Genomic DNA, 18,833 nt, shown 5'->3' with positions numbered 1-18,833 from the left:
TGCTTGATTAATTAAAAAACTAACCCTAACCCTATAGTAAGTTCATTCTTATTAATAAGTACTTAAATGTATAATTACACTGATTTATACTTTATTTTAGGGTGTCCTTGTTACAAAGTTTTTAAATACTCTTTTCAACTTGGTAATAAAATACAGACTAAATATGTAAAAAAAAAAAATGACAGGTCTGTGAAAAGAAGATTTTTATTTAGAAACAGGAATTTACTTTTAAAACAATCAGTTACAATAAAAATAATTTGAATTTAGTACTTGTGGTAAACTTAAAATTCAATTATATAACAGCAGTGACAAAAAAAAGTAGAAATACTGGATTAAACAAGTATTGACTTAACATTAAACTGTCTAAATTAATTTTAAAGAATATGAATTGTCAGTAACACTGAAAATTACAAAAGAAAATAAACTTGAATTACATGTAATGCTTGTAAACCAGATCCATTGTTCATGGATTCTAAAACATACATTTGAACCAAGGATAACGTGCATTTTACATGTATAACCAAAACAACTATTTGAATTATTAAACTGTATTTAGAAATCAGGAAAAAAAAAAAAAAAAAAACACAATAGGCTTCTATCGTTTGTGCTTCATTAGTTAATGCAGGTTAATCCTTTGAACTTGTCTTTTAATGATGTGAAAACCTGAGCTTTAACTTCTTTTTGTAGATTTTTCATCAAAATAACTCATTTAACTTCCTTTATCAAAAAACATTGATTATTTGTTGGTTAATACCTGCCTTTGTAGTTGTAGTATCAATTATTTTGAGATACACATATACATATATATATATATATATATATATATATATATATATATATATATATATATATATATATATATATATATATATATATATATATACACACACACACACACATTTATATAAACATACACACACACATCTTGATACAACATTGATACTACGACTACAAAGGCAGGTATTAACCAACAAATAACCAATGTTTTTTGATAGAGGAAGTTAAATGAATTATGATGATGAAAAATCTACAAAAAGAAGTTAAAGCTCAGATTTTTACATCATCAAAAGATGATTAACATTAACTAAAGCAGCACAAACGATATGTATAAATGAAGTAGAAGCCATTTTTTGTGTGGTTTTTTTTTCTTTTCTTCAGATTTCTAAATACAGCTTAATAATTCAGTGATGGTTCAGTCAATTTTTTTTTTACCAACGGCACAAAATCTGCCTTTTTAAAACAAAAAATAAAGACATAAATACAGTTTGGACTGAATTCTGATGCAAAATCTCCTCAAAAACACGCTCAGACTATTTGTTACTGACGCTTAAGTGCTGGAAGACTCATTCTCATCAGTACTGCATGTACCCTTCACACCAAGGATGATCACTTCCATACTGGTTTTGCCTCATCGGAATCCATTCGTTGTTATAGAAGGACCAGTCCTGCCCCGGCCAACCAGCATACGTGACAGCGACCGCCTCCTCCACCGAACCACAGTCCTGAGGTCTGATATAAGGTTCAATCTTCTGAATGCCTTGAGATTGGTCAAACCGCCCTGAGTATGCATACTGAGCAGGATTCATGAACTGATCCTCAAACACACGGCTGTCTGCGTGCGAGACCACCTCCGTGTGTGTGGGAATGTCCGTCTGAGCGAGCACATGTCCTTCAGGATACTGCGGTGTGTTCTCGCAGTGTATTGTGTGTGGGCGTCCCTCAGGATGTGTGTTCCTCACATCATCATCATCATCATCCACACATGTTGACGCACGGCTCTGGCCCTCGATCTCCGGCGCCACTGTGACCGCGTGTCTTAGAGAAGTTCTCTCAATCACGACGGGTCCCTCCTGCAGTGACAGGCTTACCTTAAACACAGGGTTCTTTACTTTGTTGGTGCTCTTGACATGCTTAGGATGGTCATTCTTCATTTTTTTGGCCACCTGATGAGTTGGAGGTCCATCCGGAGCTTTAATAGGCCACTTCTCAGAAGGGGGCAGCAGAGACTCGGCTGGGCGTTTCAGAGTCTGACTGGCACCTTTAGAAATAGATGAATATGTTATTGTAACCCTTTCTTTGCCTGTAACCCTTTTCTTTGTCTTGTTTTCCAGTATGAATATCACAAGATCCTTGAAAAATTACTTCAGGAGTAATATTAGATAAAATAATGAAGAAAAAAAAGGCACTTTCTTATCCAGTTGTGTGCAATATTTATATATTTATTTATCTTTAAGGAATATTGTTATTTATCTTGTTGGTTAAAACCCCAACCCATAAATGAGTGACTGCTGACTGGTGTCTAAACTTATGCATAGCACTGTATGTATAATATATATATATGTTTTATGTATTTGAAGAGCAGAGAAGAGTCGAGTCACAGCCAATACTGTCGTAAATAACATTTTATCTTTTATAACATGAGATTTTGTTCAAGTGACAGAAGAAACTGAGCGACTACACATACCATCAATAAACTTTATAACCTGAAATTGATGAAAACATAATGCTAATGTAAATCTAATGATGGACAAAGAATGCATGTCTGACATTCACGGGTCAAAAACCTCGTCACTTGATTTAGATATTATACACACACACACACACACACACACACACACACACACCTGTGGTTTTGTCAGTTCTATCCTTGAAAGACAGCAGATCTGATCTCCACTCCACACCAGCTCCACAGTTCAACACATTCATACCTTTTTGGTAAAAAAAAGGAGAATTTTGGCTCTCACTTACAAAGTATAAAGTATTTTGCTTTCATCTGCTGTACTTACACCACTGATAATCCTTGTTCAGTACATCACTTATGAGACATGCGGACAACCTCATCACCTTCAGAACAAGATAAAATTACCAAACAGCTCTACACGATCACATCTAATTCCGATAAGGCTATGAAAATCACATTAGTTTTTTAATATGAACATAGGTAGTACCTTTATTTGTCCTCTTCCGTCCTCTTTCTCCAGCTGAATAGCAATGTCCTCAAGCATCTCATTAGTGTTGCAGCGTTTACGCTTTATAGGCAGGAGCTGCGGGTGGAGAACTTTCTGCCAACATGAAGATAATTGCATGAGCAGCAACTACAAATATGGTGCCAGTATAAAGCATAAGGTAGAAATACACAGTACTGTGCAAAAGTCTTAGGCATGTTAATACCCCCCCAACATACAATATATACAAACATTTGTTATGTTAAAGGGGGGGTGAATTACTGTTTCATGCATACTGAGTTTTTTACACTGTTAAAGAGTTGGATTCCCATGCTAAACATGGTCAAAGTTTCAAAAGTTAAGTTGTACGTTTGAAGGAGTATTTTTGTTCCAAAAATTGTCCTTCCGGTTTGTCACAAGTTTCGGAAAGTTTTTTTCGAGTATGGCTCTGTCTTACGTAAGAGAGGGCGGAATTTCCTTATATGGGTCCTAAGAGCACTTCTCCGGTAAGATCGCGGGCGCACGCGCACTCGTAGACCAGAGCAAGAGAGTGAAAGCGGTTCGCCATCAAAGCGCCCTGCCCGGCTTTTGGGAAGCCAGTGTCACCAAAGAAGTGTGTTTTTGGTTGCCAGGGCAAGACAACCCTGCACAGATTCCCAAAGAACCCAGCGTTAAGGCACCCGTGGATGGAGTTTGTTTTCCTGAGCATAAACGGAGTTGTGTAAGACTGTTGTTCCCTGCATTTCGACGATGATTGTTTTATAAACAAAGCCCAGATCGACGGATTTGCAGATCGTCTAATGCTTAAGGATCGACCAGTCACAATGATAAAGGTTCGCGGTCATGCGTTGGAACATTGAGTAAAACTGTTGAACAAATGTCTCTGTGTGTTGTTAGCTCGGCGCGTTAGCACAGCTTTAGCTTCGCCCACACGGCCCGCCCCCAGCCGCTCGTTTTTTTTCCGGAAAGACTCGGTACAGCCAATCTTTCAATTAAAAATATAATAAAACAAAAGACTTTTTGGAGATATGAAGGATGCAATATTACTCTATAGGTACTCAAGATTAACAGGAGATTGAGTGAAAATGAGCATTTCACCCCCCCTTTAATAAATAAAAGTTATTTCTATCTTTTGCTGTAGTGTCTCAGTAGGAAATATCAGTTTACATTTACAAACATTCTTTTTGCCATTAATTGTAATAATCCAGTGAGATTTGTGTCTGCACAAGGAGTCTGACAACATCTGATCTCACCATCATCGAGTCCGTCTGTGATTACATGAGGAAACAGAAGAAACTGAGACAGACTAAATCCAGAAGAACTGCGGGAACGTCTCCGAGACGCTTGAAGAAACCTTCCTGCAAAGCTACAGCACTGTGAAAAGTACTGGCACTTGTGTTAAATGCTGTAAAGTGAGAATGCTTTCAAAAATAAAATCACAAATTGAATTTATTTATGATTTAACTTCTATTAACTAATTCAAATCAATATATGGTGTAACGACCCTTTGCGTTTAAAACGGCTTTTGTCCAGGTACACTTGCGCAAAGTTCTTCAGGAAGCTTTGCAGGAAGGGTTCTTCAAGCGTCTCGGAGACGTTCCCGCAGTTCTTCTGGATTTAGTCTGTCTCAGTTTCTTCTGTTTCCTCATGTAATCACAGACGGACTCGATGATGGTGAGATCAGATCATACCGGCTGTTGTCAGACTCCTTGTGCAGACACAAATCTCACTGGATTATTACAATTAATGGCAAAAAGAATGTTTGGAAGGTAAACTGATATTTCCTACTGACACACTACAGGAAAAGATATGAATAACCGACTTAAAACCTTTTTTTTGGGGGGGGGGGGTGCAGTACAGTATTTTGTACAGTACTGTATGTATATTTTTCAATAATTAAAGCTAATAATTAAATCACATGCATTATTGGTGAGTTTCAGCACCTTTAACTAGACTAGAAATGACTAGAAATGTATATTTGTGCATGTCACAGTCACATTATATACACTGTAAACACTTACTAGGTAGTTTCGCTGATGGTCATAGCTGGTCAAGTGGCTGAATATTTTATTCCTCTTCAGCTTCATAGCACACAACTGACACAGGTAACAGCATGGCGGTGGATTCCCGTCCACACTCTGGCACTTGATGACCGCTTGTAGACCTGTGACAAACATGCTCACACACAGTTTAGTGCAGTGAATTTGAATCAAGGCATCATCTTTTGTACATGACTATTGTGCTAAATTACCTAAAGCCTGGTCATTTGTTTAGTTTATTCTTAATTTCATCTTGGGGTGCACTGAGATCGCACACTATGTGGCTGCACTCACCGATAAGAGGCTTTCGACCCTTGTAGTTTTCTAGAAAATCCTCAAGAGACTCAACTTGATCAGAAGAGCTTTGAGTCTGAGCAAGAGGCGACTGGGCAATTGGGTTTTGTGAGAACAGAAAGACGTCCTTTTCTTCAAAGTTGTCTGATTGAGCCTCCACTGTAAATATAAATGAGAATTAAAGTAAAATATATGTTCAATAAGAATGTGCGCAACATTTATCATATTCAACCAGAGAAATCAGAACAGCACAATTAGTATCTGGTTGTGCAACTTATACATTTATAATTACACTTCTCCATTGGGGAAACCATGGGATTACATCCAAACCATGGGATTAAATTTAAGTATATTTGATAATTAAGTTGCACAATTATTGTAGCTGTGGGTCACAAATCTCTTTTGCTCACCAAGCCTGAATTTATTGGATAGAAATACAGTAAAAACAGAAATATTGTGAATTATTACAATGTAAAATAACCGTTTTCTACTTTAATATATTTTAAAATGTAATTTATTCCTGTGATCAAAGCTGAATTTTCAGCATCATTACTCCAGTGTCACATGATCATTCAGAAATCATTCTAATATGATGATTTGGCGCTCGCATTTCTCATTACTATCAATGTTGAAAACAGTTTTAATATTTTTTGTGGAAATGATGATGCAAACCAAGAAAGTTAAGCCTTTATTTAAATCAGAAATCTTTTGCAACATTATAAATGACTGTTTATTTAAAGGGATACTTCACAGATTAGCATTAAGCTTTGTATCAGTAGAAACCGGGTAGTATTTTCGAATGACCGTGCTTCCCTCCCTCATGTCCCCCTGAGACGAGAGATTTCTGTATTGTGTGTCTGAAAAAAAAACCTCAGAGGAGGCAAAAATCGTCATTTAACATCATCAGAGGCTTCTTTGTCCAGAGGCGAGACTCCAGCCAGTAGGAGGCGCTCGTCCCGCATGTCTTCAACCTGCCCATAGGGGGATCTCACCATAAAACGCTGTCTTTTCAGTTTCGAGTCGACTAATAGCCTAGCTGTATCATTTCTCCTGACACTGCCCTCTGTAACCGGTAGGCGTGGCTTGGGAGTGGCCTCGTAGGGCAGCGAAGCAAGTGCATTCTGGGAGTTGTAGTCTTTCATCCACATGAGCCAAAAATACATTTTCTGGCTTTTCTCAGTCTAGAAGGCACCAACTTCTAAAATAATTTCACATTTCTACTGCATAAATGACCCAATTTAATGACCCAATTTAAATACACATTCATCTTTCCAGTGGTGAAATATCCCTTTAATAAAATAAATCTAAATATAGCAAGTTCCAAACAAAGTGCAAATCAAAACATTGTAATGAGAGTAAAAAAAGAAAAGTACACTACCACATGCTACCCGGTTGATGACGATTGGTTCCTTTGGATTAGACTCATCACTCCACTGATTTGAACCGTGCGTCGCAGCTGGATCCAGTGCTTTTGTTAGGATCTGGGTTCTGATGAGCTTGATAACACTGGTAATCTCCACATCCCTGACAGGCTCTGGACTATCAGGTGAGCTTTCACTTATGAAAAATCTACGGCTGCTTGTTAGACTCTGGGTTATCTCTGGTGCCATGTTGCCCACTGGTGTTTGCAGCTGGGCTTCATACGGCGTGGTTTGGGCCAGATGCAGAGGATGTGCTTCATAGCTGACTCCAAATGAATGCATGACATTATCCCCATCTTCTTCACTAGCATGCAAAGTGTCATTCTGGAAAGCTATTCTAATGGGGCTCCACTGTCTTGATGGTCTTATGACAGTGATTGGCATTGTTTCAGTGAGACACTGGTTTTCAGATGGCATCACATTTGGTTGTAGACTCTGATTTCTCTCTGCGATCAGAGGTTGATCCTGATTTATGTGTTGGCTGAAGGCTGGAGATGGGGAGCTTTCTAGACAAGATATTGTAGATGAAACATGAGAATCCACAAGGCTCTGATGTGTAGATGCCTCCTGGCATCTGAGTAATGGTTTGACAGGACCTGCGATCCTAGGGGGCGATGCGTTTAGTGTTGGATTGGTTGAGACTGTTTGAGGTTCAATCATTTTTGGTGTTGTAGATACAGATTGTGTTGGGAACAAACATCCAGAAGTTAAAAGTTGTGCAGTCCCATCTGTGCATCCAGACTCTCGCTGCCCTAGATACATTAAAATATACCAAACATGTTTCTATCTAATTACTACAGTAAATCAGAACAGATTAAGTCATATTAAACACATTACAGAATGCATACCTTCAGACGGGCTGTTTCGCTGATTTTTAATTGTGTTCATCTGAGCAAAAGCTAAGAAAATTGAGGAAAGAGTGTGATGAGGGTTACAGGTAGACATGTCAAAAACACTGTTTAGAGTCCAGGGTCCGGTTTCACAAAGCTATTTTAGACCGGTCTATAGTGTTAGACAAGTCTAAAATTTGCTCATAGACTAGTCTAATGCAAGTTAGACTGTTTCACAAAAATAAAGACTGACTTAATTTATATAAAAAAAATTAGACACCTGACCCCCAGGCTAACTTAGGTCTAAGACTCCGTTACCTTGGCAACCAGCAGTAACAATCAGTTACATTACAAACAGCCAAAAGAAAAGGGAAAATGGCTCATAATTTAAACATTTCTTCTTGTTACTACATTCTCCGATAAATTATCCAAGTAAAACGTCCTTGTGACTGTAATACTCCTCCAAACAAACACATTTTCTGCTGGGGTAAACTGCACTGAGCGGTTGAGTGCGCTTACTCGATCCGCCACATTTTTTGTTTTTGAAAAGTGTCTTATTTTACCCAGAATGCATTGGAGTGTAGTCCTACTTAAGATAGTCAGAGTCTTAAGTGCTTTGTGCAACGGTCTGATTTAGATGTCTATCTGAAGTCTGACTATCTACTACATCTAAGCCATAGTCAAAGTCTATCTTTGTGAAACCAGCCCCAGTAAGCATTTAGTATCAAGTGACAAAATGTGAAAATGGCCCAATCTGATGTGAACTACTGCAAATGGCAATGCTGAACTAAAAGTCACACTAGATAGAAGATTATGCTAAATAATAAATGTAAACTACATTAAACTTCTGTATCAACAGGCTTCAAACAACATAATTCAACAAAAACCCAGATAAATATTTCTGAGATGGTCACTCTTATTTTACTAATAAGTATAAATTGCAGCCATTTTAAGTGTTGAATGAAGGCGAATTGGAGCAATAAGACATAAAAGACAGACCATCAGTGACAGGCAATGATGTCAACGTGTTGTAGATGACTTCATCCACATGCAGAACCTTATGAGAGAAAATGGAAGGTTAGTAAAGCTATATTTTAATATATAGCAAAACTATTTTGATACTCCACAGTTTTATTTTACCTGTACATCACCTGTTCCCTCCCTCTTTTCAACCATTTTTGCAATATCCATGAGAGGCCGAGCCAGAAGAGTCAGGTCTGTGTAAGCTCTCCACCCACACGCATGGTGATATTTCTGTTACGGAAAATCCCCAAAAAAACAATTACATAAGAAAACTGACGAGATGACAGACGGTGGAAAAAAATGCATTAAAGGAGAACTCCGGTCAATTTTAACATTGAGCTCATTTTATTGTACATTTGGAGTGCTGTCAATACAGAGAACAACGACAAAAATCGGTGTTGCCTACACCGAGTTATTCTATTTTTAAAATTTGCACCCTGTTGACTTCAATGGGGCAAGTACTAAACCTGCTTTTAGCCTCTTAACATCCTTGATGTGTCATTACAAGTGCCCAGCTAATGTGAGTGATTCCTTCAGAGTGATCACGGGTGAATCTGACTGCAGTAGATGTGAAAGATATGTATAAAAATGATGTTATTTAAGCCAGCGCAAATACCTGTGTTTACATCCTGTTTTTCGGTTGAAGTCCAAAGTAGTCGATTGCCGAGTTCACGCGCATAGGTTTAGTTACCAATGATCATGCGCGTGAACCCGGCAATCGACTACTTTGGACTTCAACCGAAAAACAGGATGTAAACAGGTATTTGCGCTGGCTTAAATAACATCATTTTTATTAATATCTTTCACATCTACTGCAGTCAGATTCACTCGTGTTCACTCTGAAGGAATCACTCACATTTTCTGTGCACTTGTAATGACACATCAAGGATGTTAAGAGCCTAAAAGCAGGTTTAGTACTTGCCCCATTGAAGTCAACAGGGTGCAAATTTTAAAAATAGAATAACTCGGTGTAGACAACACCGATTTTTGTCGTTGTTCTCTGTATTGACAGCACTCCAAATGTACAAAAAAATGAGCTCAATGTTAAAATTGACCGGAGTTCTAGACTCCTTTAATCATTTAATCATGGTTATTTGATTTAATCGCAAATATTTGCGATAACCCCATTAATTGTGCAGTTTACATTTCAATCATATTTTGCCAAAGAATATATATATATATATATATATATAAACTGTTGTAAAGATAGTCTAATATCTACAAAAATTATATATTTTTTGTTATTATTATTTACAATTCCAAGGAAAAACAAATTATGTATAAGGCTTGCACTGTAAGTGACATGAATGAAATTATTTGTATGACAAGTAATCATGATCGTGACAGAAGTAAAAATGATCTATCTTAAGTTAATAAACACAAAGACTTCTGACAAGAAAAGAAGCATAGTTTTAAAGCTACAAGACATAATATTGATAAAACTAATGATAATATGCCGTGAGTGATGGAGTTTCTAGATTCTAACCACAACAATAAAAAACTTAAAAGCAAATGTCATATTTGCTTAAAGGTGATATACAGTAGTCAACATTTGAAGTGGATCAAAAGCAAAGTTGTCCTAAGACAAGAACGGGTATTGTTCAAAATTCATGTATAACTTTGATGAAAGGTTTTGATCCACTTCAGATGTTGACTACTGTAGCTTCTGTCGTAGAAAGTCTTCTCTCTTTCAAAAGACATCTCAGTCCGGGAGTTTCCAAATGCCAAAACAGAACTGACCGCTAACAAACCCAATCACAACTTTTGTTTCATGCTGTTCTATTCTTCAATTATTTCATTATCTTCTTGCTTTCTTTTCAATGGTGGCACACATAAAATTCCAATATTGCTAGAAAATACAAATTAAAGAAGAATATATGCAGATGTAATATTCTCGTACAGTGGATAGACTGGGAGTTTCTTTATTCTGCTCATATTGCTCCCAATCCATACTACAAATATACTGTATTTCTAATAAAAAATATACTGTACCTCTGCATGGAAGTGGTCATGGAAGCACAAGAGAATTGTGTATATACAGTATTAAAGAGAGTCATAAAAAAGAGAGTAAATTAATTAAGAGTGCATAGAGGAAAATCTAAACAAAAATATGCACATAAGAAAATTATACAATAAAACATAATAATCGTAAACAATAAAAATGCTAAACAAATCAAAACATACTTAATAGCGACACTTAATGTGAGAAAAGCAAAACATGAAAGAAAAGTAAATTATATATCATAAAATCATATATTTCCTTATATATAAAAAATAGAAGAAAACAGTAGAAACTACGGAGCCCTTAAAGGGACATGGTGGTGGAAAAATAATAATGATAAAAAACAAAATATGAAATAGGAGGAAAAATAATAAGTCAATGCTTTTGTGTTCTCTCACAAAATCATTTGTATTCCCCCGAGAAACTTTGTGTTCACTCGCAAAAGCATTGACTAATTATTTTTCCTCCCATTTCATATTTTATTTTTCACCATGTTCCTTTAGGGGCTCTGTAAGGACGTGTCATCTCAAGTTAAAGATCTTTAAAATATAAAAATCTCAATATCTTACCATGTAATTGTATCTGTGAGTGCTGCCCATGATGTGGTTTCTGATGTCAGGCTTGGTTATTCTCAAAAAGCAGACGTCACAGAAGTACAGTGCAGGCTGACAGTATGTCAACACCTCAGTGATGGAGTTCAGACCTGAAACATCCAAACAGGTTCAAAGGAACACATATAAAGCAGATTTGTGTACACACTTGTAGTTCGTTTTGCTTGGATCGTTTGGTCCGGACCAAAAACAACAACAAAGAAAACATTAGTCCTGGGGCCTGTACCATGAAGCCGGTTTAGGTGGCTAGCCAGCTATGTTTCAGTTTAGTCTGCGCCAACCCTGGGTTTTAAGGCACCAAGAAAGTGGTTTGGCTTTTAGCAGTGTTCGTCGTCATAGTAACTTACGCTCCACGGCTAACCTGGTCCGGGTCAGGTTATGTTCCAGGTAAGAGATCTCAAACCGAAATTGGACCAATCAGCTGTGAGCAAAGGTTTAAGTCACTCCACCTGTTTCTACACCAAATTAAAGGTCATGATTTTTAAAGACAAAATCGTCTGCCTTTCAGTAAAACTTTCTTAGAATAGTAATTTTGTAAGATTTAGATATTATTCATTTAATTATTAATCAATCACACATACAATTTTAGTTTATCAATTATTGTTACGCACAGTTTAAATGAAAAAATATAAAGGTAATACAAATACGCTTTATAATCAACAGATTAAGCTATAAAAAGACTACATGTGAGCTTAAAAGTTCAATTGTCTCTATACCTGTATCAACTGTATAAACTAACTTCACAATTTTTACATGCACTGATATAGCAAGACTTTTTCTTTTAGTTGTCCTCTTTCATAGACAGCTATTTGGTATCAGCCATCATGGTACGGGCCCCGGGTCTGCTTAGCGTTCACACCAGCATTTTTAACACTAAAGATACCAAACCTAAAAGCATAGATAGAGATATGTTCACAACCTGATTGGTTGACTTTTATGATGTATATTTTGAGATGGAACTAACCGAACATCCAAAACAATGCCACACTTACAGTTTTAATCGAACCAAACATGCCAAGGGTGAACACAACACACCCTAAATCATTTTAGATGTTGAAATGTCTCTCACCAATGATGGGCTGTTCTCTGTTCTGATTGTGCAGATATGAACGTATGGCATTATACAGTTGACTGTGGTACCCTGGAACACAATTCACTACAATTAGGGTATAATAAATAAAATAATAGCAGGAATGTGAGTGTGCAAGAATCAGTGACAGAACAAACCTGTCGAGCTGCTGGAAGACAACATAACTGAACTGGACTGCAGTGAAGACAACAAACGAAAATACCAAGAAACAACGTGAAGGCAAAAGAGAGAAACAACAAGTTAACTTGCAAGCTACATTCAGAATTGCATGCTAACATCATAGTCTTACTTTATCTGTAGTGTACAGTATGTGTTTACTGTGTGGAGTTGAAATATGTTTATCTTTGATCACGTGTACCTTTTTACAAACTATTTTAACAACGCAAGAATTACATCGCGAACGAAATATATGACATTTGTTGTCTTAGTTTAAAAAACAAAATAAAACAAAACAAAAATCAACGGATTCTCACTAAAACGTAACCCGATGATGTTGATAAAACGACTTTGAATTGTTGGCGAAATGTCAGTAATTGCAACCTAACGTTGGTTGTTCTTACTCTAATCATAACTGTTAGAACTTTTAGTTGATTAATAAAGAGAAAACGGCTATAAACCTAACATGACGGCAAACAGACGATGCGTTCATCGATAGGAGAATATGGCATCACGTAAAAGTCTGAACGGACCGCTACCTAAAGCACGTGCGATTAGCTTGTCGATTACAAACCGATACAACTCCGAACTCTGCACACAAAAACAGATAAGAAGTGGTTTATCAAAGGGTTAAATGATAATCCGCGTGCCTACCTGTACTTTATTCTGTTGTGGGGTAAATGCACACTGAGAGGTTTGGAGGTGTGCATACTATAGCATCGTGAATATTCATTAACGCGTCAGCACTACTTCGTGTATATTCATGCTCACGAATCTTGTTTCCTGTGGTGAAACTACGAATGAAGAAACAAAACTCTTCTAGACAAACTTTCAAAAGCTAAAAAAGAATTGAAATGTGAAGCAAGCTCAATTACACTGATGGACACAATTGCACAATTTGCATTCGTTGGTTGTTGTTGTTTAAATAATCAATGCACATACACTTTGTATATATTTAAATGTGCAAAACAAAATATTTCTAATTTTGCATCTCATCCATTGTCTTTAGATTTCAGATTTTAGAATAGTTTTACTCATTTAGTGTGTTTTGTAATGTGATCCTTCCCCTTTAAAACTGAGGAAGTGATAAACTATCCATTCCAAAAATTCTGTGTTGTCTCTCTGAAGGCCAGTGTTAAGATAAATGTTTGCATCTCCTTTTCTGTCTATCTAATAATTTCTTGTACGCCCTGTTTAGTCACATGCTCGTAAGACGTTCTACTTATTATCCATAAGGAGCAATGTTGCATATGGTATAATCATGAATGGAGTTGTTTGTCTCTCTCTGGACTCTTTCAGCTCAGCTGACAGTCTCCTTTCTTTCCTATATGGGCTTGTTATTTTATTTGTTGGTTTCAGCCTACGCCCTAGACTTGCTATATGGCACGAGAACAATAAAGCTGACTACTGAATGAACTACACTTCTGAGTGTGTGTCATTCTTTATTCCCCAGTACCAGTGGACTTCTACTCTGCTCTGCGTTGATCATTGACTTCGTTCTGATATCCAATTTTATCTAGAGTATATATTTAAATATGCAAGATTTTTATTTCTAATTCTTTGCATCTCATGCATTGTCTCTAGATTTCAGATTTAAGGAATGAACAGTTTTACGTATTTCGTTTGTTTTGTAATGTGATCTCCTTCCCCTTCAAGGCTGAGGAAGTGATAAACTTTCCACAAATTCTGTGTTGTCTCGCTGAAGGCCGGTGTGACCTTGTCGGTGTCAACTTGGCAGTGGATTAAAGAAAATAATTACTGTTACTTTAATAACCAGTTCAAGAATCTCCTAAATGAGCATTTCTTAATCTGTGTCAGAGGCCCGTACCACTTCCCTCTTTATCTATTCTTAAGACAAATGTTTCCAGGCACTATGCTTGACCAGGCAGAACGGGAAAGCAGGTCGCTGACACACAGATGTACTTCCGATAGAAACAAGAAGATTATATTTATTATATAGTCTATAGTTAATCACAGTCTTCTTAAGTGCATTTATTCATGCCATGTTTTATCTGAGAGGCGACCTGAGGGTGACCCAACAGAGGAATGCTTTTAACCCCCATATAGGGCAACTATGCCTGGGGTCATGCACTGCAAAAAAAAATGAAAATAAAGATTTTCTTACTTGTTTTCCAGTACAAATATCGAAACATTGTTAAATCAAGATACATTTACTTAAGACTTGTTTTCTGAGAAAAATCATTAAAATTGAGTGAGTTTATGCCTGAAATAAGAAGGAAAAAACTGCCAGTGGGTTCAGAAAACTTAAATCAATGTGGAAAACATTTTCCCTCTGCATTCTTAGCTACTCCTTCAGGCTTGATTCATTGCTGCATGCTACATTAATGAGGAGAATGTTTCAATAAGTCTGTGTGAAGGTTGTTTTCTGTCATATCTCTATGTTTTGATTCACTCCTTTGCAGCTGGTTGAGGTCTGTCCTGATGACAGTCAACCCTGAATAAGAAAGAAATTATGTTTGTTTTAACAGTGCACAGAAAAAAAAAAAGAAAAAAAAAAGTTGAATGTTAAACATTAAACAACGTTAACCGTTGGATTACACATATTGGGTCACTATGTTGGGTTATTTTCCAAAAAATATTGTGCATTCTGAAAATCGTTTTCTAAAAATTTCTTGTAACAACCCAGCTGTTGGGTTAAATAGGCTATATAGTGTGGCTACATAGTGACAGACAGTAAACTGCTGCATCCTCATTATGAAAGGTAAGTCATGCAAAAAGTTTGATATTGGCAAATTATTATTACTGGCCATTATAATATTCAATTCATTTCAATGAAAGCTATCCAAACAATTTTTAACATTATCAAGTGCTCAAAGGACATACAGAACCTTATAGTTTGGCAATTAAAATGTATGCTAAATACAGACTTCTGTAAGTGTCCATTCTTAACCATGCATGAAATCGGTGTCTTGTTTCATAACAGAAAGTCATACTTTGATATGAAACTCCATAACATTTTCCTGAGATGTTTATTTATTAAGAACAATTAAAAAATGTCCGATTGAAATGATCATTACAAAATATTATCATATTTCCATAAGAGTGTTACATTTGACATCTAAATTAATCTCAGTATTTTTTAATTAATCTCAGTAATTTATACCAAACATTTGGTATCTCTGAAAACCCCTGAATCAGGACATTCAGACTAAAACTGTGACATGTCAGAGAAATTCACTAAAATATAATGTCCACTACAGAGGACAAACGTCTATCCCTAGACTCTTAGGCCAGTGTTTTTAACCCCTGTTCATGCAGGCACACGTACTGTACACCACATCTTCCTAATCAATCACACCTGAATAAACTCATCAGCTTGTTAGTAGAGACTCCGAGACCAGAAATATACGGGTCAGATAAGGGAGACATCAAAAATGTGCACTATTGGTGTGGCTCCAGGAGCAGGGTTGGGAAACACAGCTCTAGAGGACATAAAACATCTCTAATTAGGCAACCAAACACAGAATTTTTTTTTTTTTTTTACTTTATATGGTGCCATAAAACAAACTGAATACACTATTGTTCAAAAAGTTTCATCTTTGCAGATTACATTTTTTGCAATTTAAAGTCTTTGATTATGTAATTTACTGCTTTTGTGGTAAATCACCCATGATAATTTGTTCAGAAGGTTTTAACTGAAGGGAATAACTGAAATGAAATTATTTATTACCTTTATCCACTGAAAATACACAGGGCTTGTGTGTTATAAAGAATAGTTTCATAAGGCCACTCCCGTTGTGGGTGTGTCATTACAAGACAACTACAACAGGTGAGTTACAATTAAAGATGTTGAATGTGGAGCTACTTTCTTTCTAGGAGTTGGAAGAAGTCTGTATATAATGACAATGTGGAGATATAAAAAGGGCAAACAGCTTGTAAGAGCAGATCTGTGGGGGAAAGCAGGAGGGGTTGATGCTGTAGCAAACGCACTGCGGAAAGCTGATGTTTTTAATCGAAACACTGAATATTCTTCAGAAATTTGGTCCCAGCTGTCCATGGTTTTATTTGATGAGGACACACACAAAAATCGTCTCTGGTTATGGGTGGCCTGGACAAGAAACCGCAAAGGCCTGAGAGACAGAATACATCTGACCAATGAAGAAAGCAAAATGATGACTCAAGAGAATGGGACGGAGGGAATGGAGCCAGGAGATCAAGGTAAAATAAAAAATTAAGTCACAATACTAAAAGACCTGTCACGAGAAATGTTTCAATGGGCTTATTATTGATTTATTATCAGTAGTTTTATTATTAATTTTACTTAACAAAAGCCTTAAGTGTTGGGAAGGGAATCTAAATCTAATCATTCTCTCTACACTGTATGTCAGTATTAATTTTTTTTTTTAAGAATATGTGATATTTTCAAGAATTGCTAAATGTATCTATCTTATATCTAAACTAAATATCAGAGGTTGTGTCCTTCATTTGTGTCAGATAACATTCACAACTGATCATGCCATCAATAAAAGACCAAACAAAGCCACTTTTTTGCTTAAAAATACGTTTTTACGTTTATTTATTTTTAAAAATTAAAAAATGTTATTTCAGGAATAGGTGAGACCGTAATCTCTAGTGGGAAAAAAAAAACGAATGCCAAATTGTATTTAAAATACATTTATTTCATACTAAGTACTACAAAGCCATTACCATATTTACTGACATATCGCTTGTCACTTACTGATATCAACTGATATTTTAATTAAACTTTATTTGATGTACTTTATTGCACATTTCTTAAATTTAATCCTAAATGTGTTTTAAAATCACTATTAGTATAAGGATGGTATGATCTGATCTAATATCAGTCTTTAAATGCAAGATATTTAAAGTGTAGGCTAAAGTATACTTGCAATAGTTACACTTTAGCACAATCAAATATACTTAACTCTTGTGCATCAAAAAGTTACATATAGGTCCACAGTGGACAAAAATGCCTGTGTCAAAAAACTCTAAGCTTGGGATCACAGACTTAAATCTGGTCTCATTTTGAAAGGAGATCCTTGGCAGATTATTGTAGAAATAAACCAAAAAAAGTTATAGAGGTTTAAATATGAAAATGATTTATGAACACTATTTTGTATAAAATCTAAACAAGTCATGCTCCAAATTTGAAGTGGATATCTCAATGAGCTTTCAGTAAGATTTTGTTAGGGTACAGTACCAGTTTCTCCATTGGATGCCAGCAAAGCTCCACTGGTGCACACAGTGATTGGAGTTATGATTTGCAGTAGAGTTTTTCTCTCTCAAATATTACAAGCACACAAACAAACACACACAAACAATTTTTTTTTTTTTTTATTACACATACAACATCAACACACTCACACAGTTATAGCTGCATAATTTATGCAATTGGCTCTGTAATATTATATGCCTATATAAGTTGCTTTATAGGCCAAACCTGAGAAATTGGCACCATCTGGTAATAAATAGTAAAATTTAAAATGTTGAAGCCTTTCCAACAGAATGAAAGCCTATTAACAAAGAGTGCGTCCTTTTGTAGTTTTGTAGTTAGCAGACTTTAAGTATATCAATTTACTATACCAAATGTACAATTGCAGGGTATTTATATAAAGTATATAAATGTATTTTACACTTAGCACAAAATAAACGTATTTCCAATACATGTTGGTATACTTATTTTTCACTAGAAATCATAATATGAATCCTTAGTTAAAGTTGGATCAAAAATGTGTTTGGAAATTGATTAATTGTTCGATCACAGGTACGGAAATGGCAGACGTGAAAACCCAGGATACAGAGGTTCTGGAAAGGGAGAGAGGCACAAAACATCTGGATCCAGACACCGACTCGAACGCAACAAATCTGGAGCCCGACAGGTCAGGGGGTCTGAACAGCACACCCGAGGCCATCAAGGTAGAGGAGCGAGAGCCTGGACTAAATGTTTGGAGACAATGTCCAAAGGTGAGAAGAACATTTTATATCACTATGGAGAGAGAAAGTTGGAATATGATCAGAGCCCTGAAAGGGTCCTCAAAATTAAGACCACCTTGGACGACCTGTCTGTACAACTGCTTTCAAAAAGAAAATCCATGCTGTACTCTCTCGTTTAAATACCAACATGTCAAGGCTCCCAAGAGCAGAAAAAGAAATAATCCATATTTACGCATTTCAGCAGTCTGCACATTCCCTTCATGCAAAGCCCAATACTCTTTCATAATGCAAAAACCCCCTGAAAAAACACCACACAGAGATGTGAAGATCTTAGTCCATCAAACTGGAGACATACAACACAAACTCTCAGAAAAAAAGTGTAGGCCAGCAACCAACCTAAAAAGAGGGAGTATAGCAAAGGCCTTAATCCATGGACCCAGTCATCATTTTTACACCAGACTTCAATCAACACCGACGGAGCAACTCTTGGCTGGAAACATGACTGA

At 36.3% G+C, this 18,833-nt stretch overlaps 1 protein-coding gene across 2 annotated transcripts; it reads right to left on the bottom strand.

Moving 5' to 3' along the window:
- Nucleotides 1-1,149: 1,149 nt before the first annotated feature.
- LOC308697832 (uncharacterized protein) lies at nucleotides 1,150-13,326 on the bottom strand. 2 transcript variants are annotated; one of them, XM_081377425.1, is made up of 14 exons: nucleotides 13,066-13,326; nucleotides 12,393-12,429; nucleotides 12,235-12,306; nucleotides 11,124-11,257; nucleotides 8,670-8,783; nucleotides 8,529-8,586; nucleotides 7,548-7,598; nucleotides 6,657-7,451; nucleotides 5,279-5,437; nucleotides 4,967-5,109; nucleotides 2,949-3,062; nucleotides 2,787-2,844; nucleotides 2,625-2,708; nucleotides 1,150-2,038 (listed from the first exon to the last, which is right to left on the bottom strand). In XM_081377425.1, exons 2-14 carry the CDS (start codon nucleotides 12,415-12,417, stop codon nucleotides 1,353-1,355), a joined length of 2,493 nt encoding a protein of 830 aa, XP_081233551.1. In that variant the 5' UTR covers nucleotides 12,418-12,429; nucleotides 13,066-13,326; the 3' UTR covers nucleotides 1,150-1,352. The 2 variants fall into 2 exon arrangements, with proteins under 2 accessions (XP_081233551.1, XP_081233552.1); XM_081377426.1 differs by lacking the exon at nucleotides 13,066-13,326 and having other exon boundaries at nucleotides 12,393-12,558.
- Between the last annotated feature and the right edge of the window lie 5,507 nt (nucleotides 13,327-18,833).

The sequence above is a fragment of the Scardinius erythrophthalmus genome (genome assembly GCF_964197995.2).
Source record: "Scardinius erythrophthalmus genome assembly, chromosome: 10".
Lineage (NCBI taxonomy): Eukaryota > Metazoa > Chordata > Actinopteri > Cypriniformes > Leuciscidae > Scardinius > Scardinius erythrophthalmus.
The sequence above is the reverse complement of the archived record's forward strand: the minus strand, read 5'-3'. Positions and strand labels throughout refer to the sequence as shown.

What these genes read in the sequence shown, in the direction of transcription:
- LOC308697832 (XM_081377425.1), bottom strand. Translation starts at nt 12,417, where the DNA reads ATGTTGTCTTCCAGCAGCTCGACAG. An exon ending in ACGGAAGAGGACAAATAAAG is followed by an intron (nt 2,845 to 2,948) that starts GTACTACCTATG and finishes CTTGTTCTGAAG; the next exon opens with GTGATGAGGTTGTCCGCATG. An exon ending in TAGAACTGACAAAACCACAG is followed by an intron (nt 2,039 to 2,624) that starts GTGTGTGTGTGT and finishes CTATTTCTAAAG; the next exon opens with GTGCCAGTCAGACTCTGAAA.